The sequence below is a fragment of the Phodopus roborovskii genome, unplaced genomic scaffold, assembly GCF_943737965.1.
Source record: "Phodopus roborovskii unplaced genomic scaffold, PHOROB, whole genome shotgun sequence".
Taxonomy (NCBI): domain Eukaryota; kingdom Metazoa; phylum Chordata; class Mammalia; order Rodentia; family Cricetidae; genus Phodopus; species Phodopus roborovskii.
Genome location: NW_026126597.1, coordinates 264,492 through 282,273, shown reverse-complemented (window position 1 = coordinate 282,273; position 17,782 = coordinate 264,492). Strand labels below are relative to the sequence as shown.

Here is a 17,782-nt window from a genome sequence, read left to right as displayed (position 1 = left end):
AGAGAGCCAAATAATAGTGACATAAATCCCACATGACAACACTCCCACCTACTACTGCCTACTACATACTACTCCCCAGACCCCAGCTTCACTTGGAAAGCCCTGCTTTAGTGAGTGCCCACTTGATTCTGGGCTATGCACTTGACCCACCAACATACACACCCAAGGGCAGGTTGAGACTGTTAACGGGGCTTCCACGGGGGCAGGGGTGGTTTGGTCCTCCTTCTTGTGTACTGGGAGCTGTCCTTGGAGAGTATTCTGGCTCCTCTGGGAAACCAGATTCCACTGCCAAGACATTCAGGGACTATGTGAACCAGACAAGTTTCAGGCAATATAAAGAAAGATTATCCTCACATGTCACTGGGATACTGTCATGCCTGATTGTGGCTGGCCAAAAGACTACATAGAGCAAACAGCCCATCACCTTTATAGGAGCCACACAAGAACCTTTCTCTACTCCACAGAGAGCCAAAGAATATACAGCATATAGGCCAGGTACCCACGACCAGCATCCACAGTCACTCCTACCCTCTGAGTAGCATGATTCAGCATCTCCTGCCAAGCAGAGTCAAACTGCCGTTTGTCATCCTCCAGCAACCGCTGCTCAGCCAGTGAAATGGTCTCCTTGGCAGCACGGAGCACCTCGGTGGCCCTCTGGAAGTCCTGTGTGGCTTTTTGAGCTTCCAGCTGAGCCTGTTGAGAGAGAAGGTATTGTGAGGCCCGAGGCAAAGGTCAGGAGTCTCTGGGGTCCATCACTACCACTCCCAGAGATGAGTGGCAGGTCCTTTATAATGGGACAAGGTAACAGGTGGCTGACCGCTGAGTGGAACCCAGATAAGTGAGCAGACAGTCTTCACAGTCTGGAGCTCAACAGATAAGTAAATGCATGGGTCTTACATCTGTGATGCCAGTGGCTAAGGCAGCTGTAGCCATTCTCCAATGCCCTGGCTCAGGAATGAAGCCCAGGCAGGGACAGCTGTCCTGGGCACCTTCCCTGCACATAGAACCAAAGTGCTCCAGAAACCACAGTTGTGGGCCTCCATGCTACAGAAGCATGGTAGCTGAAAACAGCCTCTCCGGAGATTCCAAAGCTGACAGAAGCAAGGCTTTAGGCAAACACCCCACATGGCTGTCAGCCCAGCATAGCCACTGTTCAATCCCTACTAACTGCAGGGACAGGCCAAGTGAGGCAGGAACTAGGCCTGGGACCTATTACCAAAACAACCCAGCTTTCAGGAGGGCATTGTTAACATAAACTGAAGCCAGCTGTCCCCAGCTACAGCAGCCCTCAGCATGTGTGATGCCTGTGTGTATATATGTGTGGATATGGGTATGAATGCATGTACATATATGTACATTCAGAGAAGCCTGAGGTTAATCTTGCAGCCTTATTCTCTTGTATCAAGGTTTCTCACTGGCCTGTTAAGCTAGGCTGGCTGGCCACTGAGCCCCAGGAATCCATTCATTCCTCCAGTGCTGGGATTACAAATCCATACCACCATGCCTGGCTTTCTTATACACGTTCTGGGGATTGAGAGCTCAGGTCCTGCTACTTGCACAATGAGCACTTTACTGGCTGAGCAATCTCAGGCCAACAAGAAGTGAATGCAAACCTCTCTTATGGCCTGGAGAGAGCTCAGTGATTAATGTGCTTTCTACACAAGCAAGAGGACTAGAGGTTCAGATTCCCAAAACTCATATAAATGCTGGGGAGGTGTGGTGGCTGCCACAGCTCAGAAATGAAGACAGTGGATCCTCGACACAAGCTGGTGAGAGAGACTAGTTGTATCTCAGAGCTCTGGGTTTGACTGAGAACCTGCCTCCAAAAATAAGGTGGACAATTGATTGAGAGGGATTTCTGATATCCACCCATACACATGCACATTCATGAGTACCTGCTTATGTATGTGCCATACATGTGAACATACAAGCACACATGTATGTACACTACACACATTCATGAAAAAAAAATACCTCATTTCAAAGGCTCAGTACAAAAAATGAGAATAATCCCATTAGCCATTTTTCTGATCAGTGATGAGATATTTGCGATACACTAGATTACCTCGGTGGATACTGGGAACTTTAAATTTGCATAGGTGACTCTCACACTACTACTTTTGGACAGTAATGCTCCTTCAAGAGTGGGCTATGTGATGTGAGTGTGCTTGCATCAGAAACAGGCCTGGGGAGATGGGTTGGTGGGAAAGGCGCTTAAGTTCAGGTCCCCAGATCCCTCATAAAGCCAGACCCAATAGCACACATCTATAATCCCAGCACTCCATAGCAAAATAGGAGATGCTAGAGACAGGACACTCCCCAGTCACACTCTCCCTGGGCTCACCTCCAATTTCTCACCAGAGCAGGGGCAGGCCACTACTACATGCTAATCTGCCACAGCTGCCCCGACCACCCCAAGTCAACAGGGTCCCTAGGCCAGTTACAGAAGCCCTGATGGGACATTAACAGGACAGCCCCTGGGACTTAGGAGGGGAACAACAGGGCCCTACCCTTCTCCATAGCAAGTCTCACATGACTTAGAGGAACCTTCACATAGCCTGAAGGTACTTTGCAAAGGAAATGAAGGGTTTTGAAAAGAAACCGAGAGTACAGAGCACAGCAGCCTGGGGTTGGGGTGGGGGTGGGGGAGAAACAGCTCAGTGACCCATGGTGACCCATGATGGCAACTCCTCCCTGGTCAACCCTGCACATACCCATAGTCCAGTTCTTAGACCAGAGATCCACTCAGGTCATTGAGACACACCTGTGGCTGAAGTGCAAAAATCTACTCTTCTAGGTTGTGCACTGGGGGCAGGGGCAGGAGAAGGGGACTTGCTTCCCATAAGAGGAAGGATTCCTAAAGAGCATTTGCTATCAGAGAGAATTTGAGGCTCTGGGGGGTATGATGGGGGGATATGGGGGATGATGCAGCACTATAGGTGATCTGTAACCCTGAAAGGGAGCACTTGTTTTGTTGGTTTGTTTTTATTGTTTTTGAGACAGGGTTTCCTTGTGTAACAGCTCTAGCTATCCTGAAACTTGCTTTGTAGACCAGGCTGGCTAGCCACACAGGGATGAGATGCCCGCCCTCTAGAACTGGCCAGTCACTGAAAATTAACTGGACGATGGACAACGTGATTCTCCCTCTCCAGCAGAGCCTCTACCCATTCTTCCTTCTCTCCAGACAGGTTCAGTAAAGGGTGACTTGTGTCTCATCCCTCCAACCTCAATCTACCCACAGTTTTACAACAGCAATGAGACACAGGGATCCATCTCCTGGAACCCTAACATTTCCTAAAATGGGATCTCTGACCCCTTCTTTCATTTGTTTATTTACTTATTTTTGAGTTACTTTCCTTTGAGGCTTTGAGGTTGGGCTCAAACTCAAGACAATCCTCCTGCCTCACCCTCCTGAAGTCTGGGATTACAAAGATGAGTCAAATCACTCTCATCTTTAAGGTCTCATTAGATAGCATCAGCTGGCCAGGAACTTGCTATGTAGACTAGGCCAGCCTTGAACTTGCCACAATCCTCTTGACTCTGTCTTCCGACTTCACCCAGTCATTTGCATTGTATAGGCAACACGTGTGAGAGCCTGAGGCTGACAATGGGTGTCTTCAATGGCTCTCTACCTTAAACAGTGAGGCAGAGCCTCTCAGTTGAACCCAGAGCTCATCAACTCAGCCAGTTTAGCTTCCCAGGTTCTTCCAGGATTCTCTGTTCAGGCTGTCTTCCACATCCACTCAACATTTATGTGGGTGACAGGGGTCCTAACTGCAGTCCTCACACTTGAATAACAGATATTTTACTCTTTAGGCCATCTCCCAAACCTGTTTGTTTATTTATTCATTCATTTATTTATTCACCTTAATTTTGAGACAGGGACTCATATGGCCCAGACCTTCCTCAAATTTGAATATGTACCTAAGAATGAACTTGAGGGCTGGAGAGGACTCAGTGGTTAAGTGCACTTACTGCTCTAGCAGATGACAAGGGGGGTTCAGCTACCAGCACTCAGGTCAAGTGCCTTACAGACTTACAGTCACCTGTGACTCCAGCTCCAGGGGCCCAGCACCCTTTACACACATACACACATAAATATAAAGGCAGAAAGAAAATCTCCAGAAGAACCTTCATGAGCTCTGGTGAACACATGGCAGGAGGCCAGGAGAGACTTCCCAGCAGATACTGTCTCTGCAGGTTCTAGGCTCCCGAATAAGTCTGCTGGGTAAGAGCTCCAGTCCATGGCATTGCAGGACAGCAGTGCCATGAAGTGGGCACTGCGTAAGGAACACCTTAGGAGGTAAAAGCAACTGTGAAACGTGGGGACTTCAGAGGTGCACATACTAGACACTACCATTCACAAAACATCCCTCTCTCCTTTGCTCTCTCTGTTTGAGACAGAGGGTCATGTAGTCTAGGAAGACCTCCAACTTACTACAAAACCAGGGTATAACTGCCTGATTCTTCTACCCCCTCTGGGATTACCACACCAAGGGCTACTCACATACACTTCCTAAAACTATATTCACGGGGCAAACAAGGCAGGCATATGAGGGAGGAACACTCTATTGCTCACTGGCCAGCAAGAAACAGAACCATGTGACTCCACATCTGTTAAATGTCTCCTGGAGACTGCTCCAGAACACAGAGGCCAGTCTCTAATTATGGGGCCCCAGGTCAGTTAGGAAAATGGGCCCATTCATAAAGAGCTCTTGTATAAAGTCAGCCTGGAACTGTGAGAGAGGTAAAGTGCCGAGAGTATGAAGAGGCCAGTTATAAAAATCTTAGGATAGATTTGACAGGTGTTGGACCCTGCGCCATGCCATTAGAATCATCCAAGAGCTACTGCCTAAATTTAAGATTCTACTTGAGAGAGCATCCTAGGTATATCAAAGAACCTCAAACAGCAGAAGCCAATTAAGCAATCCCAGAGAAAGCTGATCTAGTTCATTCATTCATCCGTCCATCCATCATCCTATGGATGGAACCCAGAAGCTCACTCCATCCATCCATCCATCTGTCCATCCATCAGATGGAACCCAGGGGCTCACACATGCCAGGCAAATGCTCTTCACCACTGTATGAAAGATGACATCTAGAGATCCTTGCCACAACTGATAAAATCCAGCCTTTGAAGCACAAAGGCCCCAGACCCTGTTATTACCACATGATCTGACTAAGGGCTTTTGGCTCTGGCTCTGAGGTGTTGCTCGAGTCATGCAGTGGTTCATTCAGCAGAGAAAACCAATGAGTAAATTGGAGAGGTGAGGCCACTGGGGCTGATGCACAGGTGAGGCCTGTGTCTAAGAGTACCACTGGGGCTGTAAGATGCACATGGAAAAGATTGAAATACCTCCATGACTCAGGAATGTTAACAGAGTTCATGGAAACAGCCAAGGGAAGAATTGAAGCATGGGAAATACGATTCACTGGACTCAGTATTGAATAAAGCGAGGTTTATTCAGGGAGAATTCACTTACACATGGAACAGATAACCACTGTGAGTTCCCACTCCAGGATGCCACCAGGATGCTCTCCATAACCAGATCAGGAAGCAAGGGAGCGAGCTGGGATCTGGGGCCCCAGACCTAGCCTTTCCCTTCACATCCACACCTGTGCCCATGCCCAAATGGGCATGGTCAGCACAACACGTGCAGGCAGGATGGCTATCTCATTACAGAGAATTTTTAAAGGCTGCTCATGAATGATCTGGGTGGGTGACCCTCATTACACACCAGCCCTAGTCAACCGTGTCTGCGAAGCACTTGAAGATGTGTGGACATTCTATGAAATGTCATGGACGAGGGAGAGGTGAGAAGTGGAAGAGGTTGCCAGAAGGCAACAGGCAGGGTGTCCTTTGACTCAGTATCCACGCAACTCTGAAGGGTTCTCTGAAGGGCATCCAGACATTTCTATTGGCCAGTCAAGACCCCCTCTCACATATTATAGTCAGGAACCTTGAGGTCCTGGTCCCTAGATCATCAGGTATCTTCTGCCGGAGTGTTTCTAACACTGATATTAAGGATGGATAGTTGGGCAATCTATTGTCAGCATATAGGACAAGAATGGTGATACAGCAACTCAGCCTGAATCAGCATGTCAGCCTGTTTCAACTTCCTTCTCATGCCTGTACCTCTATCACAATGACTAACAACTTATTCCAATGCCAGGCACGTGCAGCAGAGCCTCTAGGAACAACACATTCCAGATCACAACAGATGCCAACTTCTCCCCACCCACCCTCTCCAGAAGGGTGTACCCACGGCCTTACTGGGGTTTCCTCCCACACTTGCTGCGCTGCAGTGAGAGGCCCATCTGCTATGGGACTGCTGATGGCAGGAGTCCTGGACCAGGCACGAAGCAGGGGCATGGGATAGGGGACAGACAGCAATGACTGTTCTTCCTGAGCCCTACACACGCTAGGCAAGAATGAACTATACTCTATACCTATAAACTACACAGCAACCTCTGCTGTGACAGCTTCCCCAAGTCAGCGGGACTAATCATCCATCCCATGCATCCACTCATGACTTGACCTGCTACCACACCATCTGCAGGAGACGCATCTGGCTTCAGAGTCTAAAAGACACAGATGAATCTGAGAATACAACCATCCTTCCTTCCACTGGGGAACAAAATGCAGACTCAGGGCATAGAGTAACTGAGTCATCCACTGCCCAGCACCCCAAGGTGGTGGAGTGTTGCCTTACACCAGAGGGGATGGATGCTGGGTGCTCATGAGGGCAGGGCCGCTCACTCCATCATCATACCTCATTGGCAGCTAAGAAGCTGGTGCTGATAGGAGCAGAGGTGTGGATAAGGAACTAGGATGGGCTAGGGCTGCAGCTCAGTGACTAGAATGTACAAGGCCCTAGGGCCCATCACAGAAGGGGGATGAGGAAAAGAAAAACAAATGGGGAGGAGGGAGGGACTGGAGAGGTAGAGAGAGGATGCGGGAAGAGATGTTTAGAGAGAGACAGAGGTATGTAAAGAACCTGCCATGCAAACCTGATAGATGACCTGGGTTCAATCCCTAGAACCCCCTTAAATAGAAGTGACACCACAAAGCTGTTCTCTGACCCACATCAGTGCTGTGGTGTACACATGCACACCATAATTTGTAACAATAATAAAAAATAGTAGTAACAATTAAAACAAAAAGAGGTACTTTAACCTCTAAGAGAAAAGAGAACTAGGAAACTGGAAAGTGTCTCCTCCCACCCTGGCCTTGGTCTCAGTCCTCATGTCAAGGACCTGGAAACATTAGGAGTCCTTGGGCAAGTTCTGACCCCACCTCCTCCTCTCCTTCCTCTCCACCAAGGAGCCTTCTGCTCTTGCCCTGTAGGCATAGCCTTCTTGACCTGGGCACTGTGAGGAAAGATACTCACACTTCTTACCATCCCCAATATGAACAAACAGGCCCCCTGTGGCATCCCAATTCTCAGGGTTCCCAGCTCTTACCACACCACATGTTAACAAAAGGCACATTCCAATGCCTTACACAGAACTGGCATTGATGGTTGGGACAATTGGGTCACTATGAGGCAGGAGGCTGTGTCCAGAGATATGGGAGAACAGGCCACGTCTTGGGCCTGCAACCTTGAACAAGTAGTTCCCCATCTCCAGCTGGATTGCCAAGGCCTCTGATAATACCCAGGAAGCTTTACAGCATGTAAGCACATCATTACCTCAGAAACCCACAGGAAGTGTTCTGCAAGGCAGAGGCCAGCTAAGGTGCATGTGTCAGGAGACAGCCACTAAGCAACTCTGCTTGGGCTGTCTTGTTTTCTAAGAGATTTGTTGTGTGTTTGTGTGTGCGTGTGGTGTGCATGTGCACACTTGCGTGGACATGCATAAGCGTGTCATACAGATGGCAGACAGGACATTGGACACCTCTCAGATAGAGTTACAGTCATCAGCAGAATGCTCAGTTTGTTATGTGGATGTTGTGATCCAAACTTTGGCTCTCATAGCTGAGCAAGTATTGTTAACTACCGAGCCAGGCACTTTCCCCTTAACTTTTCCTTCCCCTCCCTCAATTCCTCCCAGGCCTTTAGCATATCTGTACTCACCCAATTTCATGTCCCTTCTCTCTTAAAAACAAACAAACAAAAAAAACCAAATTAAAACGAAAAACAGCAAGACAACAAAGCAAAACACATGCTCCCACGACATACACAAGCCGTGGAGTGTTTTGTGTTAGCCAACTTCTGTGCATGAGGTGCCTGGGAGTGTGGTTGATATACCCAATACACTCCATTAGAGAAGACTGATTTTTCTTTTGCCAGCAGGATTAGTTACATTTCTTAAAAGATTTGTTTATGTGTGTAAACCTGTGTAAATGTGTATTTTGTACATGCAGTGCCTGCAGAGGCCAGAAGAGGGCGTCAGATCTGGTGTTACAGCAGCTGTGAGTTTTGGGAACAAACCTCTGCAAGAGCAGTAAGCATTTATCACAAATGAGTCATCTTGCCAGGCCAAAGAATTGCATCAAGCTATTACTAAGGAAGAAGGACGCGGTCCCCCCACCATCCCACACACATACATACATACATACATACATACATACACACACACACACACACACACCACCACCACCACCACACACACACCACACACATACTCCACACACACACACACACCACATACTACACACCACATACACACACACACCACACACATACTTACACACACACTACACACACACACACACACCCCACACATACACACACTACACCACATACCACACACCACATACACACACACCACACACACATACTTACACACACACACACCACACATACCACACACACAAACACCACACATACATACCTACCACAGACCACACCACACACACATACTCACACACACATACACACACACACTCACACACACACCAATGCTGAGGATTGAGTACAGGGCTTTGTGCACACTAGGGAAGTGCTCTACGATTGAGCTACACACCCAACACAAGATGTAATCTTTTAAAGTTTCATATGTGAGAGAAATACCAAAGTGTTGGGAGGTAAAGTGATGTACTATGTCTGTGGATTGCTTAGATTCAGACAAGAACAGAACTAGAAGAAGAGAGGAAACGAAACACTATTGGAAAGGCATTCTCAAGTGCTGCTGCTGAGCCCAGTGTGGTGGTGCATGCCTGAAATCCCAGTATTTGGGATGTGAAGCCAGAACAATCCGCAGTTCAAGGTCATTCTTGGCCCTATAGAGTTCAAGGCCAGCCTGAACTACATGAGACCATATTTCAATACCACCACCACCCCACATCCTCAGAAAGAGCTATTAGTGCTGACGACAGAACAGTGTTTACTAATTATTCTTCAATTTTGTGTGTCCTTAAATTCCTGAGTAACCAGGTGAGGTGGTGCACTCCTTTAATCCCAGCACTAGGCAGACAGAGGAGGCATGCAGGTGTCTATGGGTATAGGGTTCAGAGTGCATATCTATAATTCCAGTACTGGGAAATCCAAAGCAGGAGGATTTGTGTGTGTGGTATTGGAAACTGACAACTGCACATGCCTTCTGCACATGCCTTGTAAACAGTCTAAAGACTAAATTGTTCTGGCTGACTTGAACTTGTGATTTTTTTTTCCCCTTAACCTCCCGAGTAACTGGGATTATAGATCTGTTTCACCAGGCCAGGGTTGCCCAGGAGGATCTGGATCTGAAGTCAGTCTGGGCTGCACAATGAGGCACTCTCTACCTACCCTTCTGACCTTATGAGGCCAATTGCAATGCAGTGTTGTATGAATGTGGTCTCCATGCCTGTGCGGAAGGCCTGGTACTCTTTGTAATGTGTATATCTGGTGATTTCTGGCACTGTATCTCTGCCTAATAACTACCCCAATATAACCACAGCACAGATCCTGCCACCCCTCCACTCAGTAAGCCAGAGTTCACCACCTACTTTTATGCCTGCCATTCCCTCAATAGGAAACACAACCCTATCCCCTCACCATCCTAGGGCACTCCTATTTACCCTTTAAAACCCACTTCAAATGTTCCATCTTCTATGCATTCTTGATTGACTACAGAATACTGGACCCCTTAGTTATTCTACCTTCTTTCTTATGACTCTTAAAAAGTTATCATCAGCCATTATCTTCCCAGGAGTAAATAGTCCTACTAAGCATGTTGGTCTCACCATGTAATCCAGGCTGAACGAGACCCTCCTGCCCCACCGCTTCCCCTGCCCCCGCACCAGTACTGACAGGCGATCACCACCACGTGCAGTTCTCCCTTTTTTGTGAGCTCCCATTTAACTTAGATTCTCCAATCCGTGGCCAATAACTTCAAAGGCAGCCTGCACCATGCTGCAGTGCCTGGGCTGTGAGCCTGCAGACTATAAACTCCACAAGAGACAAGAATGGCCAACACCGCAGGTGATCACAGGTCCCTCAAACCTGCCTGCATCTCCTTTGTAGTCATCATTCTCGCCCCACAGCCAGGTGGAGGAGGAATTGTCCCAAGTCCCCAATATGCTCAAAAAGGCCTGGGCTTGAAAGCCTCTTGCCAAGGCCTGAATATGGATACAGAAGCAGAGCGCTCAGCAGTCAGGGTTCCCCAGGGAATAGGACCTGAGCCACACACACTAATCGGAGCACTGACTTTTTTTTCCCTCCCAGAGACAGGGTTTCTCTGTGTAGCTTTGGAGCCTGTCCTGGAACTCACTCTGTAGACCAGGCTGACCTTGAACTCGTAGCAATCCACCTGCCTCTGCCTCCCAAGTGCTGGGACTAAAGGTGTGCACCACCACCTTTTCTTAAATGTATTACACTTTATTTTATGTGCATGGGGGGGGTAGGGGGTGGCATGCATGTGCCATAGCATAGTAGGAAGGTTCAGAGGACAACTTGTGGAAGTTGGTTTTCTTTCCACCACGTGGGTCCTGGGGATCACACCCAGACCATCAGGCTTAGCAACTGGTTGATCTATCTTGCAGGCCTGTGAACAACTCACTTTAAAGTACTTGGCTCCAGTGATCATGGAGCAAAGGCAAGTCTAGAGGCCCAGGCCTGTGTTCGCTGAAGTCTCTTTGGGATCTGGGTATGCAGCCTCTAGCTTGGGAAAGGTGAGTGCATTGAGGGAATGAGCTGGGGCTGTGTGTACTTTGCCATGTGGTAGCTCGTATGAAACTAACTTAGGAAAGTGTGCAGCATCTTCTGAGGCATGGCTGAAGATGCAGGACAGCTCTGCCCCATTCTGTCTCACCACTGTTCAGGAAGCCACACCCCAGCTATGGCTTTTCAAGATGCAGAAAAGACACCTGTGGAACCCAGTGGCCCTCATCAGGTGCAGTGATGTATGCAGAAAAGTAGAAGTCTCCTGTCGCTTCCTGTCTTTATAGTGTTAGCAGAGATTTTCTGGCCTGAAAGGGATTTCAAGAAGTTTGGTGGGTAACTGTTGAGGACGGTGGAGTCCCCAGGAAGAGACAGGGCTACAGCTCAAGTCTGCAGTGTTGGCTTGCTCCAGGGAGTTCTCTTTGTTCTGTTCAATTGCATCAGCACCCTTATGGAAACCCCTGTAAGAATCTGACCACACGCCAGGCACCATGATCCAACCACAGAACATGCAAGATTAACTGTATGCTCTTCTGGGTGAGGCGATCAGCACAAATGACTAGATAGTTGGAATGGTGGTACAGGATATGGGGACTCCAGGAGATGGGCTGAGGCAGGGGAAAGGCTATCCCAACAGTGCATGTGAGCCATGAGGGCTTGCATCTAAGATGTGGCCCTGGGAAGTGAGTCATTCAAAATCCTATTTGTAGAAGAAAGTCTGAGTGCACTCATTCTGTAACTTTACAAAACACAAGTACATCCACTTGCAGATATGTGGGAAGAAGCAAGGACTTCCTCACAGGACTCCCATACAAGATCAAAGAAAGGAAGCTCCCACACAGCAAGGGAGGCATGTGAGTCAGCAGAGGAATTTGGGTAGACACACAGTGCTTCTCTGTGCAGAAGGGTCCCTGCTCTGCGGGTCACACATTCCTACCTGCCCACCATTCCAGCCAGGTGCCCTTTTAGGAGATACTGAACTGTACTGTGCACATGGAGAAACTGTTAGGGGCCACCTAAAATCCGTTCTCCTTCTTGTCCCTGGAAACAAACCTTCCTAGCAAGCTCAAAGCCAAGCCTAACAACTCCTGTGACACTGAAACCAGGCGACAAATGGGAGCAACAGACTGTGTGAGACTCTATGTGGCAGTCTCTAAAGCAGGGGCAAACACCTTCCCTGTTCTTCCTTCTGTCCTGAAATCAGATCAGTGGGGCTGGAGAGAGAGCTCAGTGCTGATGGCCACTTCCACAGGACCCACGTGAGGAGGCGCACAACCAGTGTCTTCTTCTGGCCCACCATTTACTTGTGCATACATGCATAAACACATACCCGGAGATAAAAAGAAATACTTATAAATACAAAGAGCCTAGTACAGGTACTTCCTACCGCCTTGGAGAAAGACCCAGGCCAGTGTGTAAACAGATTTCCCAGGCTTACTATATGCAGACTTTCACTGGGCTAGCCTGGGCCTTAGGTTAAGAATTCAAAGGAGGTGAGAGCCCTAGGAGCTCTCAAAGTCATCCTTTAACAAATAAGGAAACCCAGCCGTTACTCTCTAGAGCGCGGCTTCCAAGAAGGGTTAGGATAACTAATGAGCATACACTAGCTCCACTGAAACCACCCTCAGGTGAGATGTACATAGAGCCTCCCTAGACAGCTTGTCACCGCCTGAACGACAAAAAGTCACTGCTCCTCCCTCAAAGCTCCTCCCCAGAGCCTAGGAAACAGTGAAGAGCCAATAGTCAGTACTTAACTAATTAAGGCAGTCATGAATCATGAAGGGGTCACCATGGAAATCCATGTGGAGGTTCCTCAAAAAAGTAAATATAGAATTATCCTACCCTGCAAACCAGCTACACAACTACCGGGCACATTGCGAAGGACTAAGTCAGCATACCACAGAGATCCCAGGACTGTTTGTGACAGTGGAGTTATAGAATCAGCCTAGATGCCCATTTGCAGATGGCAAAGAAAATGTGGCCTGTCATCTGCCACAACGAACAAAAGCATGCAATTTGTGAGAAACATTGGTGGGATTGGCGATCATCCTTGTTTTTGTCACTTCTCTGTCACTGTGACAAAACATTATGACCAAAAGCAATGTGAGGAAAAATGGGTTTATTTCATCTCATGCTTCCAAGCCTTCTTTGAAGGAAGCTGGAGCAGGAACTCAAGGCAAGAATCTGATGGCAAGATAGTAAACTCACAGTTAAAGGTGTACAGTAGGGACCATAGAGGATGCTGATGCTAGCTGGCCATGAAGGCTCATACTTAGCTAGCTTTTCTCTATAGACCGGGATTAGACCTGCCTAGTCACCCACAGAGGGCTGGGTCCCCACAGAATGCCCACAGGCCAATCTGATTCAGGCAATTCCTCAGCTGAAGCTTTCCTCTCAGGTGAAACTAAGTAGGACAGTCGTGGTAGGCAGAAAAGGCGGGTATCACGTGTTTTATCACACATTCGGAAACCAAGCTATAAAGAGGAAGCCAGGCATGGTTTTGCATCTCTGCAGTCACAGCATCGGGAAGGCCGGGTAAGAGGATTGAGAGTTCAAGGTTATTCTTGGCTACACAGTAAATTCTGTGCCAGTGTAGGCTACATGAGTCCACTCTCAAAACAAAACAAACAAACACACAAAAAAGCAGGCTGAAGCATGAGACTAAGAGTTCAAAGCCATCCTGGGCTACACAGTCAGACTTGTCTCAAAATAAAACTTTAATTCAATTCTTTTTTAGCAGACATGATGGAAAAAGGACTACATAAAAGCAGAGGAAAGGGACCTGTGGGAAGAAGAATCAAAGATATATATATATATATATATATATATATATATGAAAGTACTATCATGAAATCCACTACCTTTACATTAACATATGCAAGAAAAAAGGAAAGAGGAGAAGGTAGAAGGTTGAAGCCAGGTGTGATAGCTCAAGAAGTTACTCTCCAGACTTCCTTAGGAGGCTGAGGCTGCAGGACTGCTATGAGTTCAAGCCTGGGCTATACAGTGAGTTGTAAGTCAGCATAGGCTACAGAGTGAAACAACAAATAAACAAATAAATGGGAGGAAGTGGGGAGGAGAGGGAGAGAGAGAAAACTGTCAAGGGAGAAACCAGGAAAAGGCTGGAGAAGTCAAGGGAAAAACAGCCTCTGAGGGGCCCAAATTCCAGAAGACTTCCGAGAGAGCAGCTGCTGCTGTGGCCTCCCACCAAGACCTTTGGAATTCTGTCTGGGGCTGACCAGCTCCCAGCAGCTTTGTGGGTGGAAATTATGGGGCAGAAAAAACCTCCAGTTCTTTAGCTCAGCAGTCGCCCAGCACAGCAGCGCTGGACGGTGCTCATGGTGCCTGTGCCAGGCTCACCCCTAGCTAAGCAATGGGTCCTTGCAAAACAGGCCTGCACGGCTCCACAAGTCGTGAGTCAGAAGCCCAAAGGAAGGGCGGCTAACATCCCAAACTTTCCTTCACTTGCTAATACCTCAATACCTCCTTCTTCTGTAGGCTTGCCAGATTTAATCCATAAAAATAAATACAAGAGAGCCAGAGAGATGGTTATGGCTAAGAGCACATATTGCTTGTAAGAGAATTCCTGGAAAGACTCTGAGGCTCCAAAGGCCACTGGGTGATTAAAACTGCAGTGATGCTCAGAGATTGGAATGCTGCAGGTCCAAAGGTCAATTACCTTATCTCAGGCTAGCCATCCCTTGCCTAGTCTACATCAGAACATCTTGTGACTAACAGATAAAAAACTTTTGGAATTTATTAACTTAGCAGACCACTAGCTTCCACCAAGCCAAAACTAAGAATGTCATCAGATGGTAACACAGACCCATAGCAGACTTTACCCTATCTTGAGGTATCTGCCTCTCTAATGTACCCTCCTGTCTATTTTTAAAGGCCTTGATTGATAACCTTTGTTCCGTTGCTGTAAAACTGCATGACCCGGTGTGGTGCACGATTTTAATCCCAGCACTCAGGAGGCAGAGGCAGGCGGGTCTCTGGTCTACAGAGTGAGTTCCAAGACAGCCAGGGCTGTTACAAAGAGAAACCCTGTCTCGATGAAAGAGGAAAAAACAAAAACAAAACAAACAAAAACAAAAACTCCATGAAATTGCTTCTGTGTGGAAACAGAGAACCTGGGGTAACCTAGCTCTGAATTTCCTGGGACTTGGTCACTCAAATCCAGAATACACTCTTATTCCCTTGAGGTGAGAGCTGTGTTTTTACATCAACATGCTATTACACAGCCTGACCTTGACCTCCTGTCCTCTGAAGCTGAAGATTACAGCTGTATGTGTGTCATCCTGCCTTTTTGTTGCTGTTGGGGTTTTGTTGTTTTGTTTTTGGCAGTTCTGGTTTTCAAACCCAGGGCTTAAACAACTAGGAAAATGTTTTATTGAGCTACATTCCCAATCCAATTAATTCATCAAGTTCTTAAGGGTCGATTTTCATGGGAGGGAAAGGGGGAAACATAAAGTCACATGTTGGGGTGGGAAAAAGAAGGAAAGCAGGGGCACCCCCAAAGTAAAAGAACAGGAACTGAGAATGTACCAAAGTGCTCTTGAGGAACCCTGCCCTCTGGCCAGAGCTCAAACCACGCAGCTTGGTGGCATAAAAGGCCTGTCTGTATTGACCAACCGGTTACAGAGACACATCCAAATTCTGAGTTTCTGTAGCTGGAGGACTAATCACCTTGTCACTCTTTCAGGGATTGCCACCGAGGGCAGGGAGGGAGGGGGAACTAGCTACTGTAGTGCCACATTCTAGTAAAAACGGGGGGGGGGGTCACAAGTGGGTGTGGTGGCCCCAGCCTGTCATCTCAGCACTTAGGCAGAGACAGGAGGATTGCACGTTCCAGGCCAGCTTGAGCCACACAGCAACATCCTGTTACTGTACATCCTCAACCTGTTACCTCGCTGACAAAAACACATAGCAGCTAACCAGAAACAGCCAAGCGGCTCTGTGGTCTCAGGCTGCACAGAGAACTCAACACCACCATTCCCTCTCATCTCTGTACTGTGGTGCCCATGTGCCGTCCACCCAGGACTTGCTGGGTATTGGCCATGCCCCAGAGAAAAGCCAAAGGCCAAAGGGACAGAGAAAAGCAAGCCATCGGCACTTCCAAGTGCAGCAATGGGCTCCTGACCCACTGCCTGACTGAGACTTTACACATCCAGCCCTCTAGGTCAGTCTTTCTGCAACCTGCACTCAGGGAAGGATCAAATGCAAGTGTGTCCATGCCACTGCCAGAAAAACTCCTCCAAACAGGCCATACCATATCTATTTCTAGCTCTAGCCCTGGGCCAGGATGCCCGAGGCAGAGCGCAATAGGCAAGCAGGAGGTGCAGCCAACCCCAAGGTGTGGCACAGCTCACTGCAGCCAAGACATGTCCCTCTGTGTTAGTGGCTTCGGCCTGGCAGAAGCTGCCACTACTCATCTCCAAAGCCCACTCTCATTCACAAACGCTGGCTTTATTAAGGTATGATGTTGCACATCTTGAATCCCAACACTTGGCAAGCAGAACTTGGTGAATTTCAGAATTTTAGGTCAGCTTGGTCAACATAGCAAGTTCTAGGTCAGCTAGAGCTACATAGTGATACCCTGTCTCAAAAAAAACATAAATATTGGCTTCCTGGGCATGGTAGCACACTTTACAGATCCCAATGCTTTGGTGGTTAAGGCAGGAGGATCAGGAGTTCTGGGCCAACCTGGACTACATAATGAAAACCAAAACAAAACAAAACAAAAGGCCAGCATAGTAGCCCACATCTTTAATTACGGCCTTCTGAAGGTAGAAACAGATCCCCATGAATTCAAGGCCAGTCTGGTCTACGTAAGGAGTCCCAGGCTAGCCAAGGACCACATAGCAAAATATTGTCTCAAAATACTGAGAAACAAGAGGAGGAGGAAAAACCCCTAGGCTTCTAGCATGCAGCTGGTCTGTTCCCCAGACTGTCCAGCCAAGACTGTAAGGCAAGGCACATCCTCTAGGCAGGAGAGAGGTAGCCTGCCACTTCCTACACACGTAAATCATTCTGCTTTGGGACAAGTGTCCCCTCACTCCACCACACCCTTACCCCACACAGCCTGGATGACGCAGTTCCCAGAAACTGGCCTGTGGCCACCCAGAGGAATGTGACCAGGGCCACAGGGATGTACGTCATCAAGCGGGACCTCCTCACCCAAGTCCCAAGTGAGAACTGACGGGGCAGAAATGAAAATGGGAAGGAGGAGACATGACGAAGCCATGCTCAAGTTCCAAAAGATGGACAGTGTGCTGTGAAGGGCCCGGGGTAAAACAAGGGCCTCTAGCTTAATTGGCCAGCAAGATGATCCAATGGACAAAGGCATTGCCACCAAGCCTAACAAATCCGTGTTCAATCCCCAGGATCTACGTGGTGGAAGAGAAAACTGACTGCTGAAAGTTGTCCCCTGACCATTCCACCTACATGTCAGGGCACACATGCTCATGAACAGACAGACATATGCACATCAATAAATGTAGAAAAAAAAACTCAAAAAAATCAAAAGAAGGAACCTCTGGCTGCCCCTTCCCAGAAGAGGCACCAGCCGGTAATTGCCCTGCAGGACTCTTCAGTTTGCCCATAGATTGGTTGGCCAGCCATGATTATAGAGTCCCCAAATCCCCACAATGTGCAAATATCAGGTGGCAGCCAGGGCCAGGGAAATTGAGGTCCAGTCC

General features: G+C 48.0%; 1 protein-coding gene across 2 annotated transcripts in view; it reads right to left on the bottom strand.

The window, feature by feature from the left end:
* The window catches only part of Sh3bp5 (SH3 domain binding protein 5), a 62,598-nt gene that overhangs the window by 13,823 nt on the left and 30,993 nt on the right, over positions 1 to 17,782 (bottom strand). For both annotated transcript variants that reach the window (XM_051204764.1, XM_051204763.1), the window contains one exon: positions 529 to 693. In XM_051204764.1, the coding sequence (XP_051060721.1) occupies positions 529 to 693 (165 nt within the window). The remainder of the gene's footprint in view (positions 1 to 528; positions 694 to 17,782) is intronic.